At 45.1% G+C, this 23,371-nt stretch overlaps 1 protein-coding gene across 1 annotated transcript in view; it reads right to left on the bottom strand.

Annotated features, from left to right (window-relative positions):
* LOC131925352 (sodium/potassium-transporting ATPase subunit alpha-4) overlaps positions 1-23,371 on the bottom strand; it is a 36,430-nt gene that overhangs the window by 821 nt on the left and 12,238 nt on the right. The window contains exons 9-21 of the mRNA XM_059280649.1: positions 21,901-22,102; positions 21,532-21,641; positions 21,209-21,343; positions 17,716-17,905; positions 17,398-17,570; positions 13,256-13,392; positions 12,718-12,868; positions 12,259-12,427; positions 10,266-10,420; positions 10,018-10,141; positions 8,474-8,619; positions 3,902-4,032; positions 3,696-3,797 (exon numbers count right to left, since the gene is read on the bottom strand). Coding sequence (XP_059136632.1) covers positions 3,696-3,797; positions 3,902-4,032; positions 8,474-8,619; positions 10,018-10,141; positions 10,266-10,420; positions 12,259-12,427; positions 12,718-12,868; positions 13,256-13,392; positions 17,398-17,570; positions 17,716-17,905; positions 21,209-21,343; positions 21,532-21,641; positions 21,901-22,102 — 1,925 coding nt within the window. The remainder of the gene's footprint in view (positions 1-3,695; positions 3,798-3,901; positions 4,033-8,473; positions 8,620-10,017; positions 10,142-10,265; positions 10,421-12,258; positions 12,428-12,717; positions 12,869-13,255; positions 13,393-17,397; positions 17,571-17,715; positions 17,906-21,208; positions 21,344-21,531; positions 21,642-21,900; positions 22,103-23,371) is intronic.

Here is a 23,371-nt window from a genome sequence, read left to right as displayed (position 1 = left end):
ACAGTAGGTGCTCCCTTTGAGGAGGTCAGAGCCTGAGTGCTAAGGGATTGGGGGTGGAGAGGAAAGACACAAGACAAACCTAAAATGCCAATGGCAATATGGTAAATGTCATGTCCAGAGTTAAATGCAGCATTTATAGAGATTGTCAGCTGACTTTCATGAGCTGATGGAAGAGTCCCTCCTTTCCCCCTGCTGCTTTTTCTTGCAATTATGGAAGGGAGTATATACACTTATTTATGTGTGTTTATATGTACTCTCATATTGCCAAGTAGACTCTTTTTTTCCCCCTTTTGAGCACTTTCTATAATTAGGGACCAGGAAGATGGACTCAAGGAGTTTTATACCCTTGAGTGACAGAGAACCAGGCATAAATCACCAACACTGTTCAACAGCGCTATAATGCAAGGTGGGGAGGTGGTGGATGGAGATAACGGTTCAGCGGACGAAGGGCTTGCTGCACAAGCCTGGTTACCCGGGTTCGGATCCCTAGAACTCATGCAAAACCCAGGCGCAGCAACACAAGCCTCTGTAATCCCCTAGTGGGGAATGGGAGGCTGAGGCAGGAGAATCTCCAGAAGCAGGTAGACCAGCTAGCCTAGTGCATGCAGCAGTGAACAACGGAGAGACTCGTCTCTAACAAGGTGGAAGGTGAAGACTGACCCCGGAAGTTGTCCTCTGACCTCCTCGTGTATACTGTGGCACATGTGTGCCTGCACTCATGTAGGAACACACGGCATATGCACACACAGCCACACACACACAGAGAAAAGAAAGAGAAAAAGAAAATGCAAACCACCTATGAAATTTAAAGTTTTCTAGTGCCCGTATTAAGATAAGTGAAACACAAGAAATTTTAATACTTTTATTTAACCCAATATATCCAAAATACTATTTCAACATGTGTGTAATCAATACAAACATTATTTTGTTCTGTTTTGTTTTAAGGGATAGTCTTTCTACATGACTCAAGCAGCCTTCAAACTTGGGATCCTCCTGCCTCAGCCTTTGAGTGCCGAGAGACAGACATACACCCCCATGCCAATCAATATAAGCATTACTAATGAGAATTTACGTTTTTCTTTTAATACTAAGTCTTGGAAATCTGGTGGGTATCCTATACCTGCTCACCTATCTTAACTCAGCTACTACATCGTCTCTGCTACCCCTCTCTGCAGGGCCTCATCACCCAGACTGGCCTTGAACTTGCTGTGTAGCCAAGCATACCCCTAAACTCCCAATCCTTCTGGCTCCATCTCTTAAGTGCTAGGATCACAGGCATACACCATGTCCAGGTTTGGGATATGTAATTTTCAATGGCTAAAAGGAAATACAGTCCAAAAGAATAAAATTATCTTTTCTTTTCTTTCCTTTTTAATTTTTTTTAAAGGATCTTATGGCTGGGTGGTGGTGGCGCACGCCTTTAAACCCAGCACTCAGGAGGCAGAGCCAGGTGAATCTCTGTGAGTTCGAGGCCAGCCTGGTCTATAGAGTGAGATCCAGGACAGGCACCAAAACAACACAGAGAAACCCTGTCTCGAAAAAACAAAACAAAGAAAAAAAGGGGGTCTTATGTTGCCAGGGTAGCCTCAAATTCATGATTCTCCCACCTCAGTCTCCTACATTGCTGAGACTGTAGATTATAGTGCCACTCTATGCAGCCCAAATTGTGTTTATAGACATATTTAATGTTGCTTTAATTTGTAACTTTAAGCAAGTTAAAATTACAAACACATATTTTCATGCTCATTAGTCATAGTCAAGAGCTTAGCAGTCACGTATGGACAGTGGCTACCACATTGGACAGTGCAGAGTTAGGTCAGGGTTCATTTGCTACACACGTCACAAATATAAACATTAATATACAAACACCTTTCCATTTATTGAAAAACATTTATATGTATACTCTGAATCTGTGTAAGGTATTGGGAAAACAAAAAAAAAAAAGATTACACGATGGTGTTTTAGCTCGAGGAGTTCAGAGAGGTCAGAGAAAAGAGATGAACGGGCCCACAAAATAACATTAGGTGCTAAGTGCTGTGGTCAAGGTGCATAGAGTACAGTAGAGTTCACTTCCATTTGTTATCAACATCAACAGCAACAACAGCAAAGCTACTGTTAAAACACCCTCTGTGAGCCAAGCATGCTCAGCGCTTAAAACCAAGCTCTACCTGTAATTCTCAACACTCTGCCAGTCTCTTTTCCCTCCCAGTGCTGGGCACAATTCTAGGGTCTCACATGTTATGGCTGTGCTCTGCCACTAAACCACATACCTAGTCCTGCTAGAGGTGTACTGATGGCTGAGGCTCAGAATAGTTTCACATTTCTTTAAAGTCACAAAATAGACAGAGTTGACTTTCAAACTTAGGATTGTCAATGTCTAAGGCTAGTCCCACCATTGACTATTAATTGAGCACCTATATTGTAATGAACCAGTGTGTATAACACTGCAAGGGATAGGTAGGAGAGCAAAGCATGAGAAAACGTCGGAAATGAATTGTAAGAATGCACACTAAATGATTCTTCTAGGCTGCCTGTGCAGGTGACGTGGTGGTGATGGGGGCAGGTGACATGGGGGCAGGATCTTCTGCCTTTTTCTTGGTAAATTTTAGACTTATCATTTCAATGCTGGGGATAGAATCCAAGGCCTTGAACATACGAGACAAGCACACTGTCACTGAGCTACACCCCCAGTTTCTCCATAAATTTTAAGATTACCAACTAAAACCAAGCATGGTGGCACACACCTATAATCCCAACGCTGGGAGACTGAGGTGGGATGATCAGGAGTTCAAGGTCATTCTCTGCTGTGAAGCAAGTGCAAAGCCAGCCTGGGTATATGAGCATGAGACTCTGTCTGGAAAATCCATCAGCGATATTGATGTTCAAGCAAAACACAAGAAAAACCTGAGAACTGAATAAGAGAAGGAACCAGACAATACGAATTTCAGTATGGCCGGGCATGGTAGAGCACGCCTTTAATCCCAGCACTTGGGAAGCAGAGGCAGGCGGGTCTCTGTGAGTTCAAGGCCTGCCTAGTCTACAAAGTGAGTTTCAGGACAGCTAGGGCTACACAGAGAAACCCTGCCTTGAAAAAAAAAATTCAGTATGATCATTCTTGTATATTAACAGATTAATATATTATTAATAGTAATTATCTCATATATTAAAACATTCTCACATTAAAACAGACTTGTATAAAAACAAAATAATTAGTTGAGCTATCCATAAATTTGGCTTTTTGTTTTGAGACAAGATTTCTATCCCAGGTTGGCCTCAAACTTACTATGTAACCATAGATATCCTTGAGGTTATGATGTTCCTGATTCTACCTCCTAGGACTACAGGTATGTGCCACTCCACCTGGCAAATTGGACTATTGCCATGATTATATTAGGACCAAGAAATGTAAACCCTCCTCCAGCTCCATTAGATGCCGTCATAAAATTCCACTCTATCCAACACCGCTAAGTCTACTGTGTTGGCAGGTCCAATGGCTTGTGTTCACTTGACATAGTCTCTAATACTGCTCTAAATCAAGGCCATGGATTGGAGTGTGAAAGAATCTCTGAGTCACCGAGTGTAGCAGCTCCATTGGTCTGGGCAGTCCCATACCTGGTGATTGTCCTACTCAAACACATTTCCTCCCACTTCCTCCCAAAGGATCTCCCTGTGTTGGCATCCTTTTCTTTACTCACTTGAGTGGGTACATTCGCAGGGACACATCCATGCCTGGAGTGTAGGACAGGAAAGCTGCCAGGAGAGTCTCCTCAAGGATTCCAAATAATAGAATTTTGTTTCTGGGAAGAAAGATTGACGAGTGTAATAGACATAGGAAGAAAAGGCAAGGAAATGTGGCACGTTTGAGTGTGGGGAGGGTTGGTAGCTATTCGTGGGCACTCACTTCATGCCCTGCTTGAAGAGTGAATTTCGGCGTGTCTTGCAGATGATGAGGTCAGACCACTGCACAATCACAATGCTGATAAAGAAGGCTGTTTGGCATGTGAACTCCACCACCTTCCGCTGCTCATAGGTCTGAGGGTAGAGTGAGCAAAAAGGTGACATCTGGGTCAGAAAGTGTGGTTGTATTTTGTTTGGGCTCTCACAAATAAAGCTTGCCTGGAGGTCAGAGTGCGGATCTAGAGGCCAGGCAGTGGTGGCACACACTTTTAATCCCCAGCACTTGGGAGGAGGAAACAGCAACTGATATGGCTGGGCAGAGAGAGGAAGTGATAAGGTGGGGTGGAGACAGGAGCTCAGCCCTTTCAGGCTGAGGATTTGGTAGAGATAAGAAGTCTCTCTAGTGGCTGGCTCCTTTACTGATCTTCCAGCATTTATCCTGATATCTAGCTCTGGTTTTTATTATTAAGACCAATTAGGATTCATGCTACAAGAAAGGAGTTTAGATATACCCAAAAGCTTCTTGTGCTTTGCTTTCCCTGGATTGCTCTAGCACTGTGCACATAGTTTTCATAACACTTTTCATACTGCATATAATATTTGTGTACTTTTCCTACATGACTGAAAGTTATGTCCCTTCATCATATGTTGCCTATTGAATGTTATATAAGTACTAACTTTACTAAATTAGGAATATATGATTAAAAGAAGGTGCACTTAGGTCAGCAGAATCCAGAGGTCATAGGTCAGAAGGGAAGAGATCCAAAGGGCAATACGAATTCAGAGCAGGGAGGAATGTCCCATAAGAGTAGCAGACAGGAGCTGGGGCTGTCACTCAGTTGTAGAGTGCTTGCATAACATGCTCAGGCCCCATAGGATGGTAGACAGGAGGCACTATCATAGTCATTAGATGGTTCTTTCATTTGTATTTCATACATGAGGGACATAGAATCTAGTAGGAGGCATAAAAATACTAACAATGCCAATACAATAGCTAAGTTATAACAAAGAAGCCAAGAGCACTGTAGGAACACAGAAGAGGTGTATCTAAATTAGACTGGGGGGAAAAACTGGAGAAAAGAGCCTATGTTTAAAAACAAAACAACATGTTTCTAAATATAGATAATAGGCGGGTTTGCACAATATTAAGATACCAACCACAAAACCATTTGGGGTGTACCTAAAGTTGTACTTGAATAGAAATAATAAACCTTACATGATTTGAAAACAAAGGTAAAAAATTGTGTGGGTGTGGTGGTGCATAGCTTAAATCCCAGCATTTGGGAGGTAGAGGCAGGCTGATCTCTATATTCAAAGCCAGCCTGGTCTACATAATGAAACATTGTCTCAAACAAACAAAAAAAAAAAATCCAAACAAACAAAAACATTGATGAGCCAAAAATGGAACATAAGCCCAGAGCAGCCAGCATATTTGTGTGCCAGCTCGCTCTGCACCACCGTCTGTGACAACCCTGTTGTCGCCTAGAGAGTTTAGCATCTGACTCACTGTTACTCTACTTCACTCTTGTCCTCATTGTTTTTGGAGATTTAAATATTCATATTTATGAATAATCTTCCATCACCATGGCTTCCCAGTTTTTTTATCCCCTCTAATTCTGTTGTCTTCCACACTGTAAGTGGGCAGCTTGCTCTTAGAGTTAAGCTTTAGACATCCTAAAAATCCTTTCCAATACCTACGGTTTTTCTGCAATTTAAATTTTAAGAATCTTTATCTTCCTTGTTTATCCTTCCATCTCATTCTAGTATATCAATTTCAATATTTCCTGGCCTCCCTTGGACTTACTTAAAAAAATCCGTTAACTTGATATGCTTTATGCATGTACACACACACACACACACACACACACACACACACACACACGCGTCTTTTCCTCCCATAACTAGAGTAAGCTCCATAAGAATCATGGCTTATAGGCTGGCTGTAGTGCATACCTTTAATCCCATCACTTGGGAGGCAGAAGCAAGAGGCAGGTAGATGTGTTAGAGGCCATCTTGGTCTACATAGAAAGAGACTCATGACTTGATCATTTTAGTTTATGATCATATCCCCAGGGCCTAGGTCAGTTTCTGGTATAGGCTGTGATAGGTAGGATTAATGAAAGTTTCTTAGAAGATAAGGAACTACTGCTTCAACTCTAAGTAGTGTGCTTTCTGGGTGGAGAGCTTTCAGCTCGGCCATCAGGAACTCTAACCCTCTGGAACCGTAAGCCTAGAATAAACTCTTTTTTTTCTATAAGTTTCCTTGGTCATACAGTTTTATCACAGCAACAGAAAAGTAACTAAGAGGCTAAAGAGATGGCTCAGTGGTTAAGAGCTGTTGTTGCTCTTGCAGAGGAACCAGGTTTGGTTCCCAGCACCCATATGATGGTTCACAACCACACTTAAATCCAGTTCCAAGGAATCCAGTGGCCTCTTCTAACCTCCATGGGACACATAAGCAACACATACAAATAAAATAAAATAAATGTAAAAATAGAAAAAGAAAAGAAATGTCACTAAATCAGAAATTGGTACCAGGAGTAGGGTATTGCTGTGGCAGACCATGTGGTTTTCTTGGAGGAATATGGAAGACTTTGGTACTTTGGTCTGGAAAAGTGGTTGAAAGCTGTAAGCAGAGCTTAATAAGCCAATCTAGTAGGAGTTTGGAAGACCGTGGTAAGGCAAGATCTATGTGGACTGTGGAGACCTAGCTCAAGAGGTTTGAGAGGGGAAGAATGTTAGCCAGGGGCCTAGAGATGGTTCTTGTGATATTTTGGCAAAGAATGTGGCTGTTTCCTGCCCTCATCCTTAGAACTTACCTCAGGCTAAATTTAAAAGTAACAGACTAGTTTCTTTGGCAGAGGAGATTTCAAGATAACCTAACATTGACTCTATCACATGGTTATTAGTAATCACTATTATGTAGGTCAACAATAAAAAAAAAAAAAACCAATGTGTGGCAAAAAAGAAATACAAAATGTATTTGAGGAGAAAAAGAATATCAGGAAGTTTAATGTTGCCCCCAATGTGCTGAAAGCAATAAGGAGACTAAGGAGAGACCTGATTTGTGTTGGGATAAAGGGAGGGGCGCCCTAAGGTAAGACCCCATGTGCAAGGTAAGCATTGGGTAAGCATCCAACCTGTAAAAAGAAACAGCCTAAGAAATTCTCTACTCCTAAAAAGCAGTAACAAATCAAAGCTGACTCAAATGAATTCCAAGGGGGACAGGGTTTACCCCAAGTTGTCATCCTCATGATGCTGACTTTAAAGTCATGAAGGATACAGAGAGGTTAAGGAATATCCTTCTGTGGGCATGAGACTGAGGTCAGGCATGTCACAAAGCAATCCATGAAGCCCTGAGAGGCCATGGTACGAAGCTATGAAAGTGGAGTCTGGATTGCACTGGACCCCAAGACACTGGAGATGCCAAAGCTTAAGATGTCTGCCAAGGAGAGCTGCAGACAGGGAGTGGAGCCGTCCAAGAACGGGAAGTGAGTTGCAGGCGGCAATGCTGAAGGGGGGAATCCTGCAAGCCCTCTGACACCAGACCCAGAGCTACACGACCTGGAGTTTTTCCTGTTGGATTTCAGTTTTACTTTGATCCAGTATTTCCTCACTATGTTCTCATTCATCCCCTTTGGAATAGTAATGCACATTCTATACCACTCTATGTTGGGAGTATGTAATTTGCTTTTTGCTTTTATTGGGGTTTATAGTTAGATTGCTTGAAGAAACTTTGGACTTCAAAAGAGTGTTGAGACTGTGAAAGGCTACTGGAGACGTCTGAAGGTGGACTGAAAGCATTTTGCATTATTATATGGCCAGGAACCTATGCGGCCCAGGAATCGGAATATGGTGGTTGAAATGATAATGGCCCCCATAGACCCGTATGTTTGAATACTTGGTCTTCAGTTGATGGAACTCTTTGGGAAGGATTAGAAGGTGTGGCCTTGCTGGAGAAGGTGTGTTACTGGGGGTGGGCTGTGAAGTTTCAGAAGCCTCCTGCTGTCCCCTGTGCACTCTCCGTCTCCTGCTTGCGGTTCGAGACGTGAGCTCTCAGCTGCTGCCTGCCACTTGCCACCTTCGCAGGTCTTCAGTGTGTAAGAGAAATTCTTGTCATGTGAAATTATTTTTAACTAGCTTTAATCTGTTGTCTATAAGTATCATGCCACATCTTGGCTGCAGAGAAGAGGTATAGAATGTAAAACTAACAAGAGCTTGAGTTGAGGGTTGGGGCAATGTTGGTATGGTGAATAGTAAGAACTTTGGGTATCACTGGCTACTGGATCATGGGACCGTAGACTTCTGATAGCCTCATGGGGTTCAACTGGCAGAAGCCACAAGTGTGCAAGAGGTAACTTTTCAACAACTAAGATTTGATCTCACATTTTTTGAGACAAGGACTCATATAGCATATAGCCTAGGCCAACTTTGAACTTACTATGTTCCTAGGCTGGCCTTCAATTTGTGGTAATCCTCCTATCTCAGCTTCCCAAGTGCTGGGGTTACACTACCACACTTGGGTGACTTCCTCAGTCTAATTAGCTACTACCCAGACCCTGCCCTTCCTACTTACCCACTGCTGTCCGTAGCTGTCTTCTAGGTCATTCAGGTTTCTATCATCCCAGTATAGACGGATACCCAGCAGATCAAGAGGCTTAAAACCATTCTCTGCCAGGATCACAAAATAGGTGAAAAATCCAGCCAGAGCCTGTATCATCCCTGTGAGTGACAGCCATAGGCAGGAGAGTCTGTTCAGAGCATGGCCCCAAAAACACATCACAGAGGAGATGGGCTGGTCCTTGCTACTAGCTGGGTTAGTGTGTATCTGCATAGTGAGGAGGATTCTTGTCGTCAGTGATCTGACCTTGCCATCTCTGTTCCAAACCATGACATTTGTTTCTAAACCCTAAGTCAGAAGAGCAGAGCCATCTTAAGCCCCCTCTGACACCAAACACGGAGCTGCAGGGTTTGGAGTTTGCCCCGCTGGGTTTCACTCTTGCTTTGGTCCAGCTAGGATCATCTTTGAATCACATGTAGTTTGAACTGTGCGTATGTGTCAGGGGCAGGAATATTCATGGTGCTTACAGAAGTCAGAAGAGGGCTTCAGATCCCCCAGAGCTGGAGTTACAGGTAATGGGAGCTGCAAATTGGACTTGGGTCCACTGCAAGACAAGATATGCCCTTGACCACTGAGCCGTCTCTCCAGCCCCCTGAATCAAATAATTTTAAAACTGAAAAGGACTTTGGTACCAATTCATTCTTTCCACTGTGTGATAGCTAAGCATCAGCAATAGCTACAATAGTAGCATTTGCCTACTAGCTACAGAGCTTTGCACGGAGTAGGTTCTTGTGAACACAGCTCCTTCCAGTTCTGAACTGGGGTCCTAAGTGGGAAAATCAAAACACAGGACTCAGTTGTCTTCGGGGCCACAGAGGCAGTAAGCAGTGAAGCAGATTCGAAACAGGTCTGGCTCCCAAGTCACTGCTGTTTAGACAAATTTCCTCCCCTGAATGATTTCTTCTGTCTCCAGTCTCTTCCCTCTCCATCCCTACCTTACTCTCTGAAACACTCCATCATACTGAGCTGGTTAAGGACAGAGACCTTAGATGGTTCTTAGACGGTTTTCAAGGTTGGTCCCAATGTTGATACTAATGTCTACAGCCTTATTTCCACTACTTCCTTATCAAGACTAAACACCACCAAAACAATGTACTCGTTACTAACCATGCTTTGTGAATTTCCTTTCTCTGCTGGCTCAGGATACTTGCCTACCTGCTTACTAGTCAAAACCTTGTCTTCAATTTTAAGTTTGTTTCCTCCCTAAAAGCTCTATATCTTCAAAACTGGTGAGCTAGCATGCTTTGTGCCCCTGTAGCACGCCATGTCTTTAGTACTTGCTTGGCATGTGGAAAGGCATAATGCTATCATTTTATGTAGGTTTTTCCTTTATCACTGGTCTTTAAGGGCAGATCAGAGATCAACAGTTCTTTGTGGTCCCAGGGCCAAGCACAGTTTGTTGTTGAGAAACTCTCTCCCTGACTTCTAAACAGAGGTGTCTAAATAGCCAGCTGAGGCAACCGTCCCCCTCCCTTCAGCCCTCACGTCTCTAGGCTTACCAATCTGCCCATAGGCCATGCCAATAAGACGGTGGTTCACAAGATTGTCAGCTTTGGGGTTCCGTGGAAGTCTCTTCATGATGTCACTTTCGGGTGTCTCATAAGCCAAGGAGATGGCAGGGACCTGGAGGATGTAGGGTGGGAGTGACCAGTACGCAGAGACACTCTAGCCCTGTCCCCTGATGTGACAGATTTTCCCCTGCACTTGACCTATCTGAGGAATTCCCAGAGTGAGAGCCGGTACTCACCATGTCAGTGCCCAGGTCAATGCAGAGAATGGTAATGGTACCCAGAGGCAAGGGGATGCTTAAGATGATGAACAGCAGAAAGGGGGTGATCTCAGGGATGTTGCTGGTCAAGGTGTACGCGATGGACTTCTTCAGGTTATCAAAGATGAGGCGACCTGGAGAGGATGGCCAAACTTCTGTGAGAAGTAACCAGAGGACACACATCCGGTAAACCAGCTCCTGGTCAGAGAGACTGCTAGAAAGGAGTGGTCCATGAAAACGTTGGCAAGTCCTGCTAGAGCTTGCGGGGGAGGGGTATGTCTGTGTTTTGTCTGTAAATTCCGTGACTATCAAGTAAAAGCCATGATTTATTAGCCATGGCCTGATTTTGTACTCTTTTTTTCTTGGATTCAGCATGGCTAGTTAGTGTCACCTGATCTCTGAAAATTAGGCAGCATTGGGCAGAGTTAATCCTGGAGGTGTTTGAGAATGCCAGCATTAAAGTCTTTGCAAGATTACGGCTGAGTGGAAAGAACCCAAGCTTGGCTTAGGCTTGGGTTTGAATCTGATTTCCTGCCTTACTCAACTTGTGACCTTGCTCTCCCCTTATGTCTCTCATTGCTACTCCTCCTGCTTTGCAAGATTGCCGAGTCCCGCCTTGGCTACCCTTCCAAGGCCGTCATCCTCCTCTGAGCTCCCTGCTTTATTTTTCTCATTGCTTTAACATACTATGGAATTTGCCTCGTTCGTTGTCTGCTTCTCACCAACACAAAGCAAGTTGTATGTGGGCAAACATTTCTGTCTTTTGTCAGAAAGGGGTAGTGTCTTGCAAATGGTACTCAGAAAAATGTATTGAATTAAATAGATTTAAAATACTGAGCAACAGAGGTTAAGAGCACTGGCTGCTCTTTCTCCAAAGGTCCTGAGTTCAATTCCCAGCAACCACATGGTGGCTCGCAATCATCTACAATGGGATCTGAAGCTCTCTCTGGCATGCATGTAGACAGAGCATTCATACCTAAAAAAAAATACATAAATAAATAAAATTAAAAACTTCATCCTTTGTCTTCCCCTTTAAAAAAAAACTTTGCAAACTGTCAGAGTCATACTAGATTTCAATACAATAGATTGATGTGTTTTAGTAAGATAGCTTCAGACAGAAATGAGCGAGCCTAGCATGCAGCCCTATAGAGTTCTTCTGTTTCAATGGGCATTCTCTTTAGAATTCTCTGGAAAGAGGGTAATTGAGTTCATGCTGTTAATTTGCAGAGAATCTCCAATTGGTCTTAACATGTCCCCATAATTCAGGCAACAAGTTCCTATGGGTCCCTGCTGCAGACTGAAGCATTGACATTCCCTCAGTATGGCTACCTCAGAAAAACTTGCAGTAGACACACTTGAATCCCAGGGAGATCACAAAGAAGAAACAGTGCTATCTAGAGTCTGGGTCTCCCTGGAAAGCCTTCCAACTTCTTTTTTAAAAAGAACACCCTTAAGCATTAGCTGAATCTCTTTTTTTTTTTTTTTTTTTTTTTTTTGAGACAGGGTTTCTCTGTGTAGCTTTGCACCTTTCCTGGAACTCACTTGGTAGCCCAGGCTGGCCTCGAACTCACAGAGATCCGCCTGGCTCTGCCTCCTGAGTGCTGGGATTAAAGGCGTGCGCCACCACCGCCCGGCTGAATCTTTTTTTTAATATAGTTTCTCTCATGTCACACAGGCAGGCCTCAAAATTGCTCTGTAGCCAAGGATGACCTTCAACTCATGATCCTCCTTCCTGTGCTGGGGTAATAGGTATTTTATGTGGTGCTGGGCTTTATGCATGCTAGATAAGCAGTCTACCAATAGAGCCATGTTTCCCCAGCCCAAGCTAAATGGAATTTTCAAGATTTTTGATATTTTTTTGCAGTACATACAGGATTAGGAGGTTGGATGGGGACCAAAGGCAATGAAGATAATGTACACTAAGCCCCATTCCAAGGATCAAGTCCCACCATTAGGTACCCTGCCTCCTCACCCTCCTCCACGCCTGTCACGATGGAGGCGAAGTTGTCATCCAGAAGGATCATGTCAGCTGCCTGTTTAGAGACATCAGAGCCAGTGATACCCATGGCAATGCCGATGTCAGCCTTCTTCAGAGCAGGGGAGTCATTCACTCCATCACCAGTAACTGCCACAATGGATCCCTGGTGAAACCAGACAAGAGCAAAAAAGTATGTGTTAGATCCAGGATCAGTCCCAAACATCAGTTTGATTCCAGCATCTCATTTCTCAATGCAGTCATGTTTAATTTGTCTATGCTCAGCCCTGTCTTCTGTTCCCCTGGGCTTTTTAAGCTTTGAGGGAGCCTCTAAACTAAAGGCCATCACTGAGGTGGGATGGGATTCCCTCCAGGACCCTACCCAGCCCACCTGTTCACCTGCTGGGTTTGCGGCCAGCCTCTGCCAGGTTGCCCAAGGCGCCTTGGTTCCCTTACCAGTCTCTGACAGCCCTCCACAATGATGAGTTTCTGCTGAGGAGAGGTCCGAGCAAATACTATCTCCTTGTAGGACTTGAGAATGTGGTTCAGCTGCTCTGAGTTCATGTCCTTTAGTTCTGAGCCGTGCACTACAATGGCTTTTATAGACCTAAGGGAAGGAGTTTCCAAAGGCTAGATCAGAGTGCTGAGGACTCATCCCAGGTTCCAGCGTTCTCTGCTAAACCCGTAAGTTCTGGCTTCCTTCCCACCCAGTCTTCTGGTCCTCCATGTGAACTGCCCTAAAATTGGCTTCTCCCACTTGTCCCCCTTTGTCAACTACTCCTTCCTTAGGCTCCATTTCTTTTCCTGTCTCTTCTGAAAACTCAGTGACCTAATCACTTAAGTTACTTCTCTGTTATATTTTATTTAGTAGAGTGTACATCCCACAATCCTGCTTGCTGAAGGAGACTCCAGGAATTTGGGGAAGTGGTTTTTGATGGGACGAGCTGAGGATGGAGGGTGAAATGTCACGTCTGAGTTATTTGGGGGGTCTCACCTGAGATCGACTTGATCGACAGGGATATTAAGCCGAGCAGCCCTGTCCTCTACTGTCTCGTTGGCTTCTGAAATGATGCCTACACTTCTGGCGATAGCTTTGGCGGTGATGGGATGATCCCCTGTTACCATGATTACCTGGATTGGGAGGAGGAAGGAAAAGGAGAATGTCTCGGATAAGATCTGGATCCTTTACCCCTCAAGTAATAGCCCATTTAGTAGCTCAATTCCAAGCACAATTCACACAGGTCAAGAGCTGGGCTACTGTGGTGTCAATCCTTGGAGGGAGGCAGGGATGTCAGCTGATGTGGCACAGATCCTTCAGGTTCTGTATTGCCCAGGAAGAAGTCAGTGATTTGGAAATACGGCAAAATTCAGAATTTCGGTCAATTTTTCCAGAAGCTGTTTGCAACTTTAAACATCCACACAGAAACACATACCCAATATGAAGGGATGTCTGGAATAATCTGTTGCCTAGCAAAACTTCACCAAGGCCCGGTGCATACAGACCCTTGCCTTGTCCTACACATTCCACTTGGGAGCTCATGGTATTCCATTCCTACCCGAAGACGAGGTTCCTGTGTTCTACGCCATCACAGCGTTCTGTTCTTTCCATGTGCTACCACTGAGTGCTTCTCTCTGTGGTGATCTCTTCCCCACCGGACTGAGAGCTTTGTGAGGGTGACGTGCCTATGCACTTTGCCCTACTACCACGGCCTGCACTTAACAAGCCATTAATAGCTACGGAATGAGGATTGAAGGGCTGGCTACCCGGGAGCTCCTTCTCAAGGTTCCCAGCTGTCCTCTAGGCATCCATATAATTTTTCAAGCTCTGATGGGAGAGATAAGTAAAACCCTGACAAAGCAAAAATAAACAAACGAACGAACAAACAAATCACTGCTTTTGGGAGCAGAGGTCCAGTTGCTTTCAAGGCATGGAAATGTGCACAGAAGTGGTTTTCCTTAAAGAACCCCCATCATTCTGAAACACCAGCACCCCTGACTTGATGGAAGAAGACAGCAAAGTGCTAGCTAAGCTGTGATTATCCAAGACTTGGTGAGACTGCACTGAGTCCGTTCGCCAAACCCTGATGTTGGTTGTTCAGCCTAGTTATGGGACAGCGGATCATCGGGAGCTTGGCCTGTGCACGGCCTGGTGGTGAGGATCTACAAAGGGACTACGAGAGGACTGTCTACACATAGCTGAGACTGAGCTCTTAGTGACAGTGCAATGAAAGCTTCCGGGTGGTTCATCAACAGTCGCCTGGGACCTGCTTCCCAAGGTGGGCTGTCAACCTCATACATTCCTAGTATCCCACCATGTTTGACCATTTTATGGACTGTTGTCTAGAGGCTTCAGCCATACCACCTCCCTGCCAAGTCAGAGAAATAAAAAATACAATGCTATTTCAAGAGTGAGTTCCGCCGGGTGGTGGTGGTGGTGGCGCACGCCTTTAATCCCAGCACTCGGGAGGCAGAGCCAGGCGGATCTCTGTGAGTTCGAGGCCAGCCTGGGCTACCAAGTGAGTTCCAGGAAAGGCACAAAGCTACACAGAGAAACCCTGTCTCAAAAAACCAAAAAAAAAAAAAAAAAAAAAAAAAAAGAGTGAGTTCCTTGGACACAATTTGACTAAATACCCGTACACCCGTGTATGAGATACACTCATATAATAAAAGTGCAGTTCCACAGAGAATAGCTCCCTTTTGAAGTAAAGGATATCCAACTGCTTTTGGAATTCAAGTTCTGGAAGAATTTAATTCCCAACATGTTGGTGCTGCCTATACTTCTGATGTTCCCACACCTTTGTACCAGCTACCCTGTGTTCCCGTCTACCCTCTTCCCCCAGACCAGACCATCTGAAAGAAACTTTCAAATGTTGGTAGGGAAACTATATCCTTGGGACAGCTTTCAAAGCCTGACTTCTTTGTAAAGGAAACCAGGCTTGTAATGTGCCAGGTATCTTCATTCTACTGAAGTCTTAGTGATTAATATAATGGAAGTATTTTTTAATTTTTTAAAATCACGTTTATTTCAGATGTGATGGGCGTACGGCTACCTGCTTAGTCCTTCCGTCATTCCCCTGTAAAAGGCTTTAGGGTCATGCAACAATTATATGACTTCTTTTATTCAGTAGTCTGTGGCAGTCATCAGTTCTGCATCACCATCACTTTGTGGGGGGAGGTGTGGCTCTGGAAGGGTTTACTTCAGAACAAGCTCCTACATATCTGTTACATTTTATACATTTTGAAAGATGATGCTATCCTTCTGTCTTATACTTCCCTTCTGGGAGAGAGAATGATTCACGTTTCCTCATTGAGTCTGCCAACTTCCCACCGGGTTAAAGTCCAGAAAGAGGTACATGACTATAGCAAGTTCGATAAACAGGCCCCAAACAAGGGCTCGCCATACAGCATTGAGGCCTCCTAGCTCATGGCTAGCGCTGTGAGTCCTCACAAACTACAATGAGCTGGCTGTACCTCAGGCTGTGGTGACATCCTGATCTGTTGGACATCTTGACCTGTGTTACTTCTTTGCTCTCTAGTTGGGCCTCCCATCTGTTGGCATACCTGTAGCTTTCTTCTTGCCAAAGAGATCCACAAATCCCCAGGTGAGATAAATTGCTGACTACATTCATACTGTTGTTCCTCATTCTAACAGTCTACCTCAAAGCTCAGAAAATTCAGATGAATGCCTTCTTCCATGATATGGGATGCTGGCTTACGGCACTTTGGGGAAACATCAACATTGGTTATTCTATGGAGATGTTCTGTAATAATGCCATCTCCACAAAAACTTACTGCCTTGGAGGTTTTACAAGGTGGTGATTAAAAAACTGATGCATTATAATTTCCCACAGCATTTCTTTAGTTTCCACTCCAGTGAACCATTATTTAACTAAGCATTGTTCAGGACGACTCTTATAGACAAACTGTCAGCAGTCACAGATCTAATGTAAGAGCAGCTCCAGCTGAGAGCACCTATCCCCTAAAGTGCCTCCTACTCCTCTGCTCTAGCCAGCTCTTCCCAAGTCTGGAGGATGCAAGTGATCCAGAATACAAGATATGAGCAGCAGGTGCCAGTATCTAATCTGTTAAGATATGAGTCTTGGCCCAGTGAGATGGCTTAGTGGGTACAAGCACTTGCTGTACAAGCCTGACAACCTGAGTTCAAATCCTGAAGCCCCCAAGGTGGAAAGAAAGAATTGACTCCCAAACGTTTTTCTCTGATCTACGTGTGTGCATCATGGCATGTGTGTTCCCACACTCACATATGTACAGATACATACACAACCACTCATTCAATCAACACTAAAAAATGATATGAGCCTTTGACCTAGAACTATGAATACAGAGTCTCAGAATTGGAAAAATTCCATTGCTGCCTTCCTGTGAAATCTAAGCTCCACCTCATCCCACATTTCGCACTGTGGGATTGCTTTATAGTGGAGTTTCACTCTTAGTTTCTAGTTGCTCTCTGAGGATCAGAGGTTTCTATCTGTTATTGCAGAGGCTCACTGCAAGTCAGACCCATAGAGAGCTCCCCAGCTCTCTATGGCTCATGCTCGCTATTACCTGCTCCAGCCACCAGCCACCAGGCCCCTTAGCCTCACAGTGTTACCACCCATCCCAACATTAGCTCCTCCTACAGTCGCCAGGGCAGCAGTAGCATGGTACAGGAGCTTGTTCAAAAGGTGCAACCTCCAGGGGCCCTAGATCTACTGAATCAAGATAAGAGGAAGGGAGGGGAGGGGAGGGGAGGGGAAGGAAGGGAAGGGGAGGTGGGGAGAGAGGGAGAGAGAGAGAGAGAGATTGAAGATTCACACACTGGTCTGAGAAGCTCTGCTTGACAGTGGCTTCAAACTGGTATCCTCATTAGAATTTCCCAAAACTTTTGAAGCATTGATACCCGAGAGCCATCCTGGGGTTTGGGGTTTAGCTTAGAATTTTCAAGCTTCCCTGGCGATTCTAACAATCAGTGTGAGGCAGGCTTCTGGAAGAAACTCCCGGTTAGACATCTCCTAAGCTCAAGCTGGCAGAAGTCAATGAAGCCAAGATTATTCGGCACCTACTCTGGGTCGAGCTTTCTGCTGGCTGCTCCAACTCGTGACAGATGAGGGGCTTTGGGGGAGGGCGGGAATTTACCTTGATCCCTGCACTTCGACACTTGCCCACAGCATCAGGCACAGCAGTTCGAGGAGGGTCAATCATGGATATGAGGCCCGCGAAGCACAGATTTTCCATGGGAAAATTTAATTCATCTGTATTAAATTGGAATCCCTTAGAGAAGTTGCTAGGCAAGTTCAAGAAGCAGAACCCTAGAGAGAGAAGAAGGGCCCAGCAGTCATTCCCCACTCGGTGACTCCTGCCACACACTCTAATACCGTAAGCTTTTTTCAGCCCACACGTGGTCACTTTGATGGCATTCCCTCAAAGCCCCACCCCCGCCCCCCAGCTCCTCACCCAGTATGCGTTCTCCCAGACCTCCCAGTTCTAAGTAGGCGTTTTGGAAGTCTGCTTTCATTTCCTCGTCCATAGGGTACTCCTGCCCATTCAGCAGGAAACTGGTGCAAAAATCCAAGATCCTCTCAGGAGCACCCTTCATCAGCAGCACATGGGCTTGGGAGTTATCTTCCAGAAGGTGGATGGACATCTAGGGAGAGGCCATGTAGTGAAAGAGCCCGAGGGGGAGCGGGAAGGGGAGATGTGGAGCAAAAATCGGGAGGGAAGGTTTTTAAGATTAAGAGTCTGGCAGCCTGCTTCCTACCCACCTCCCACCCTCAACCAGACTCAAGCAGAGCCAGTCCTTAGTTTGCACCACAATCCAGTATCTTCTCAGAAATTCTCCCATAGCAGGTACTCTCCTTTCTCCCTGATTCCTTGCTGATAGGATGGCTCATGTGAGCTCGAAGACCAGTGTGTTCTAGAGCCAGAATCGTGTCTTAGCTACTTTGTGAGCTCAGCTAAGTTCAGTCAAGTCTGCAAAACCTTAGTTCCTTCCATAGAGGGTGAAAATGTCTTGCCTTGCCTACTTTATAGGTTTTGTTTTTAATGACTTATCTTTATTTTATGGGCATTGGTGTTTTGCCTGCGTGTGTGTCTGTTGTGAGGGTGTCAAATCACTTGGAGCTGGATTACAGTTGTGAGGTGTCATGTGGGTCCTCTGGAAGATCAGCCAGAGTTAACCAGAGCCATCCCTCCAGACTCCTTTATTGTTCTGTTGTTGTTTGTTTTTAAGGAGATAGTTGTAAAACAAAAGCAAACAAAAAACCAACCAACACCCCCCCCCCCCCACACACACACACAGCCGAACTTGGAAACTGGAACACACGAAATAATTTAGCCCGGTGACTGTTCTTCTACAAGCAGGAGATGCCACCACCGAGGAAGACTGCCTACTGGCTGGATGTCTGATGATGGAGGGTAAGGTTCATGACACAAATCTGCAGAGACCACACAACCAGAGGAAGCAGTCAGCTGGCTTGGGTTGAGCCTTTCCCTTGGATCTCTGATCTATGAAAAGGCACCCGTAGAGTTCCTCTGTTGGCTTATAAGAACTGCCTGCTACAGCCCCTGTTGGAGACAGAATCAGCAAATTGAAAGGAACTGTGGGAACACCAAGGAGGCCAGAGAGGACTTCTCGGATGTCTAGTGGGGTGAGCCACTGGCGTGTAAAATGTGGCTACAACTGATTGGTTAGAGAATGATCAGTCATGTTCAAGATACGCTTAAGTGGTTAAAAGGGAAAACCTTGTTTAAAGGAGGAAGCTGTAAGATTAGCAAAGCTCAATTGTCTCTGTGCTCAGTGAATCTTTGTTGAAAGAATAAAAGGCCCAGGTGAGCGCAAGCACTTCTTACCTACTAACTTGGTCACAGGGAATAAAAGCCTTGATAGAGGATTACTGATAGGGGTTCATAAGATGGCTCAACAAATTAAGATGCTTGAGGCCAAACCTGAAGACCTGAACTTGATCCCTGGACTGACAGGGGAAGGAGTGGACCAGTTCCCACATCCCACAGATTGTTGTCCTCTGGCCACGGAATCCATTACACACACACACACACACACACACACACACACACACACACACACACACAGACCTTGCAAAGAAACAAGTGTTTTGCCTGGGTGCAGTGGCCCATGCTTTTAATCCCAGCACTCGGGAGGCAGAGACAGGTGTATCTCTGTGAGTTCAGGGCCAGCCTGGGCTACAGAGTGAGTTCTAGGCTATGTAGAAAGACACAGGTTCAAAAAGAAATGTGTTGTTTGTTTGGCAGGTCTCATTCTGTAGACTAGGCTGGCCTTGAACCCACAGAGATCCTCATGCCTCCGGCTCCTGAGTGCTGTAATTACAGGCATAACCACCATACCTGGTCAAAAGAAAAACATATGTATATATTTTGGTTACGATTACTGATAAAGAAGACGGAGAGAGAAATCAGAAATGCTCAGACTAGATCTATTTGATTTCCACTTCAGAGATGGTCAGAGACCAAGGTCTGCAAGCGACTGACAGGCTAAGTCAGACACATTCCTTTCAAAGACTGGAGTCTCTGCCCTTGGAGCAAGCTAATTATAGAAGTTCACTCAAAGTCTGCCAGAGCTAGCGCCTGCTGGAGCCGAGTCCAGCAGGCTCGGTCTGTCACACACCGTGTACCACAGAGACCAGTTCTGCCACTTGAATGACATTCAGTAGCTCTGAGGCACTCAGACAGTAATTTTGGGGGACATAGTTACTTGTTGGACATTCCAGCAATGTCATGAATATGTTTGATTTTTATTTTTAACCACATGGAGGGAGAGGTACCTAATTCATCCAAAGGCTTTACTCACACTCTGCCAAGCCATGAAATTCCTGTCTGGTTAGCCAGGCCACCAAGTGTCAGGAAAGGAAAAAAAAAAAGTGGGAGTAAAGTTTGCAGCTTTTTTGCAGATCTGGGAGATCTATTTTATGAAAGTGACTAAGTAAGACAAGTTTAGACAGGAAGTGTGGCTCTACCTATCTCTTAGTGTTCCATCAGAAATGACAAGCAATTGAGTTTTTAAAAAAAATCTCTATAGACTGTGTTATTTTGTTATGTCTGAAGACAGAAAGGCAAAACTGACTTAGGAGTCTTTTTTCATAACCCTGCTCACACACTCACCTGTCTGGTCTTCATGGAAATACAAGGAATTGGAGGAGCCATTGCCTGAGCAAACTGGCCTGGTCAACCTCCAGCCACGGGAGGCCACTTACTGTTCTCTACGTTCCATTGAAATCCTCTCTTCAAATTAGGCTTGGATTCTTGCTATTCCTATGGGTTATTTTGACTTTTCTTCTTCTTCTTTTTAGACAGGGTCTCATACTATAAGTCAAGCTTACCTGAAACTCAGGGTAATCCTTCTGCATCAGCCCCCATGCACAGGTACTCAGTTTGTACCACTCACCATTTCTCAGCCTTTCCTTTTCCTACCTGCTTCCTCCCTGGATAATAAATTGCTGCTTTTAGAAAATGAAAACTATGACATGTGCTGGTGACCCCTAACTGCCTCACTGGTGGGTGCACTAGAACTTTATGGAGGGAAAGGGATACTGGATGGCTAAGGAAACAGAATGGCTTGCAGACACAGCCTTTTGTCTAGAGTGGCACAGCAGACACTGGTATAGACTACTGGTTTTATGTGACTCCCATGTGACTCCCACCAGCCAGCCTTGATGACTACTTCTGTCTCAGCGAGCACCTCAAGATACGCTTTCATTACAGGTGGCCTGGGTGCGAATTCCGCTAGGAATTCCTTTATCACCTATTTCTTCTCTCTTCACCATCGCTTCCCTTGCGGTGAGCTTTCCTCCTAGTCGGCATGCTGGCTGTCCTGAGCTATTGCCCTGCTCAGAAGCACAGCTGGAGGCAGAGGCCTAGCTTCCCCACAGGCGAGCCACACCCCCCGCCGCCCTTCTCCTCCTCAATGCTGTACCTGGTACTTGTTGGTAGAATTAAAGGGAATCTCTGCCACCTTGGGGTTTTTCTGTCTCATTTCACTCACAGGGTTGTACGACTGTTCAATGAATTTGAGGAGGGCCGACTCAGAAGCATCCCCCGTTGTTGCCCGCTGCAAGGAAGGGGTTTGCGTAAGCCCCAAGGGTGTACCATCTGGGCATAGGATTTACCTGTGGTCCCAAGGAGGCAGAACGGGGAGGGGAGGTCAGGTATGTAAAATCACCGAGGGCGGAGAAGCAGGTTTTCTGGGAGAGGGGCAGTGATACACCAGTCACCGAGGTACCCTCTTCCACTTGATACCTTAGCTATGGGAATGGACTCCTGATGAGGCTTAAAGTCAGCCCGGTTACAGAGGCCAGCAATTCGAGCCAGGTAAAACCAGGTGTCTGAGGACTTGGGAAATGTTTTCCCTAGGGAAGAAGAAGGGGAGAACTGTAAACAGAACTAAATATGAGGGATTACACTTGGAGAGAGAGTCAGGGATCAGGAGGTTCAAGGTCATCTTCAACTAGGCAAACGTCGAAGCAGGAGGTCGTTCATATTCTCTTTCACGAAACAAGCACTGCCTCCTCCTTCCATTCCCCATCCCGGCTCTCTCTTACTTGCCTAGATCTGCTAAGGATCCCACCCCAAATCCCTCTACCCTTGGTTACCAGGGCCACTAGTCACCGGTAGTGTGATCCTCACTGGTGTCAGCCTCATACACAGTCTTATCAAACCACAGGTGGGCCACGGTCATGCGGTTCTGGGTGAGGGTGCCCGTCTTGTCCGAGCAGATGGTGGAGGTGGAGCCCAGCGTCTCCACCGCCTCCAGGTTCTTCACCAGGCAGTTCTTCCGAGCCATGCGCTTGGCTGTCAGAGTCAGGCACACCTGAAGCCACCAAAAGGGGAAAGAGTGGAGTAAGGGGGGAGGATTACTCACATTATTTTGTTTTGGAGATTCGATCGTTTTTTTTATTTCCCTTTTATCCTAGCCCAGTCTTTAGAAATCCCACCTGTGACCATCATAAAGAATATCGAGGAGCCGGGCGGTGGTGGCGCACGCCTTTAATCCCAGCACTCTGGAGGCAGAGGCAGGCAGATCTCTGTGATTTCAAGGCCAGCCTGGTCTACAGAGTGAGTTCCAGGACAGCCAGGGCTACACAGAGAAACCCTGTCTTGAAAAAACAAAACAAAACAAAAGCAAAACAAAAAAAAGAATACTGAGGAAATTATTTCGATGTGTGCTTTATGGCAAGATTTTGGTGTCTTCCTTCACCAGAAGGACTGTCACAGCACAAGCCCCTTCCCCAGGAGGTGTTTAGATTTTCTATTCAGTAGCCTCCTTTCCATCCTGGGCCACTTCCTCTTTCTCAGCTCCAGTCCCTCAAGGGACCACATAGATAGGTAATGTTTTATTATAGTATACAGTGCTGTGTATGGACCAGGCATTTTGCCAGTAATTTCAGAAAGGTTTGGGCAGGAGGGAATGATGACATCGAGAAAGAATGTCACAGTACCGAAAAGCCTTGAGAAATCATTTAAACCAGAAAGTTTTTGTTAATCATAAATTGAACGCAAGGTTGTTTTAAGAGCTAACAAATTATTGTGCTGTGGATATGTAAGTATAGAATTCCAGTTATGGAATTATAATCACTAGCCCTGATGTTTTAAAACTGGTCCAAACACACCCCTAAGTGTTATTCTCGTTTCTATTTTAAGAAGACTATTGAAAAACTAGAGTGTACCCCAAACAAGCTGTCAGGGAGACAAAGAGCTGAGATCTTGTCATAGGAAGGATGGTTAAGGAAAAGATTCCCTGGAGAATCTGAGGGGACATGATGACTGCATCAAAGGGGGAAGGGGAGCTAGAACATAGGAGACAGAGAATCAACTTTTTTTGGTTGGGAAAAGGAGGATGACATAGGGAATCCTATTTCTGCTCAATGCAGTAAATTTAACTAAGTGATCCAAGAGCAAAATAGGCTGAGCTGAGGAGGTGCTATGGTCTCCATTCTCAGAAAAAAACAACCCACAATTATCTTTCATGGATTTTTATAGAGGACATTCAGTGACGGCTCAAAGGTTGACTTGAAATGGCCTTGAAGTCCTTTCCAGTAGGATTCCGTAACTCCAAATTAATCTTTCTCTAAAAACTAAT

The sequence above is a fragment of the Peromyscus eremicus genome, chromosome 15, assembly GCF_949786415.1.
Source record: "Peromyscus eremicus chromosome 15, PerEre_H2_v1, whole genome shotgun sequence".
In the NCBI taxonomy this organism is placed as follows: Eukaryota; Metazoa; Chordata; class Mammalia; order Rodentia; family Cricetidae; genus Peromyscus; species Peromyscus eremicus.
The sequence above is the reverse complement of the archived record's forward strand: the minus strand, read 5'-3'. Positions and strand labels throughout refer to the sequence as shown.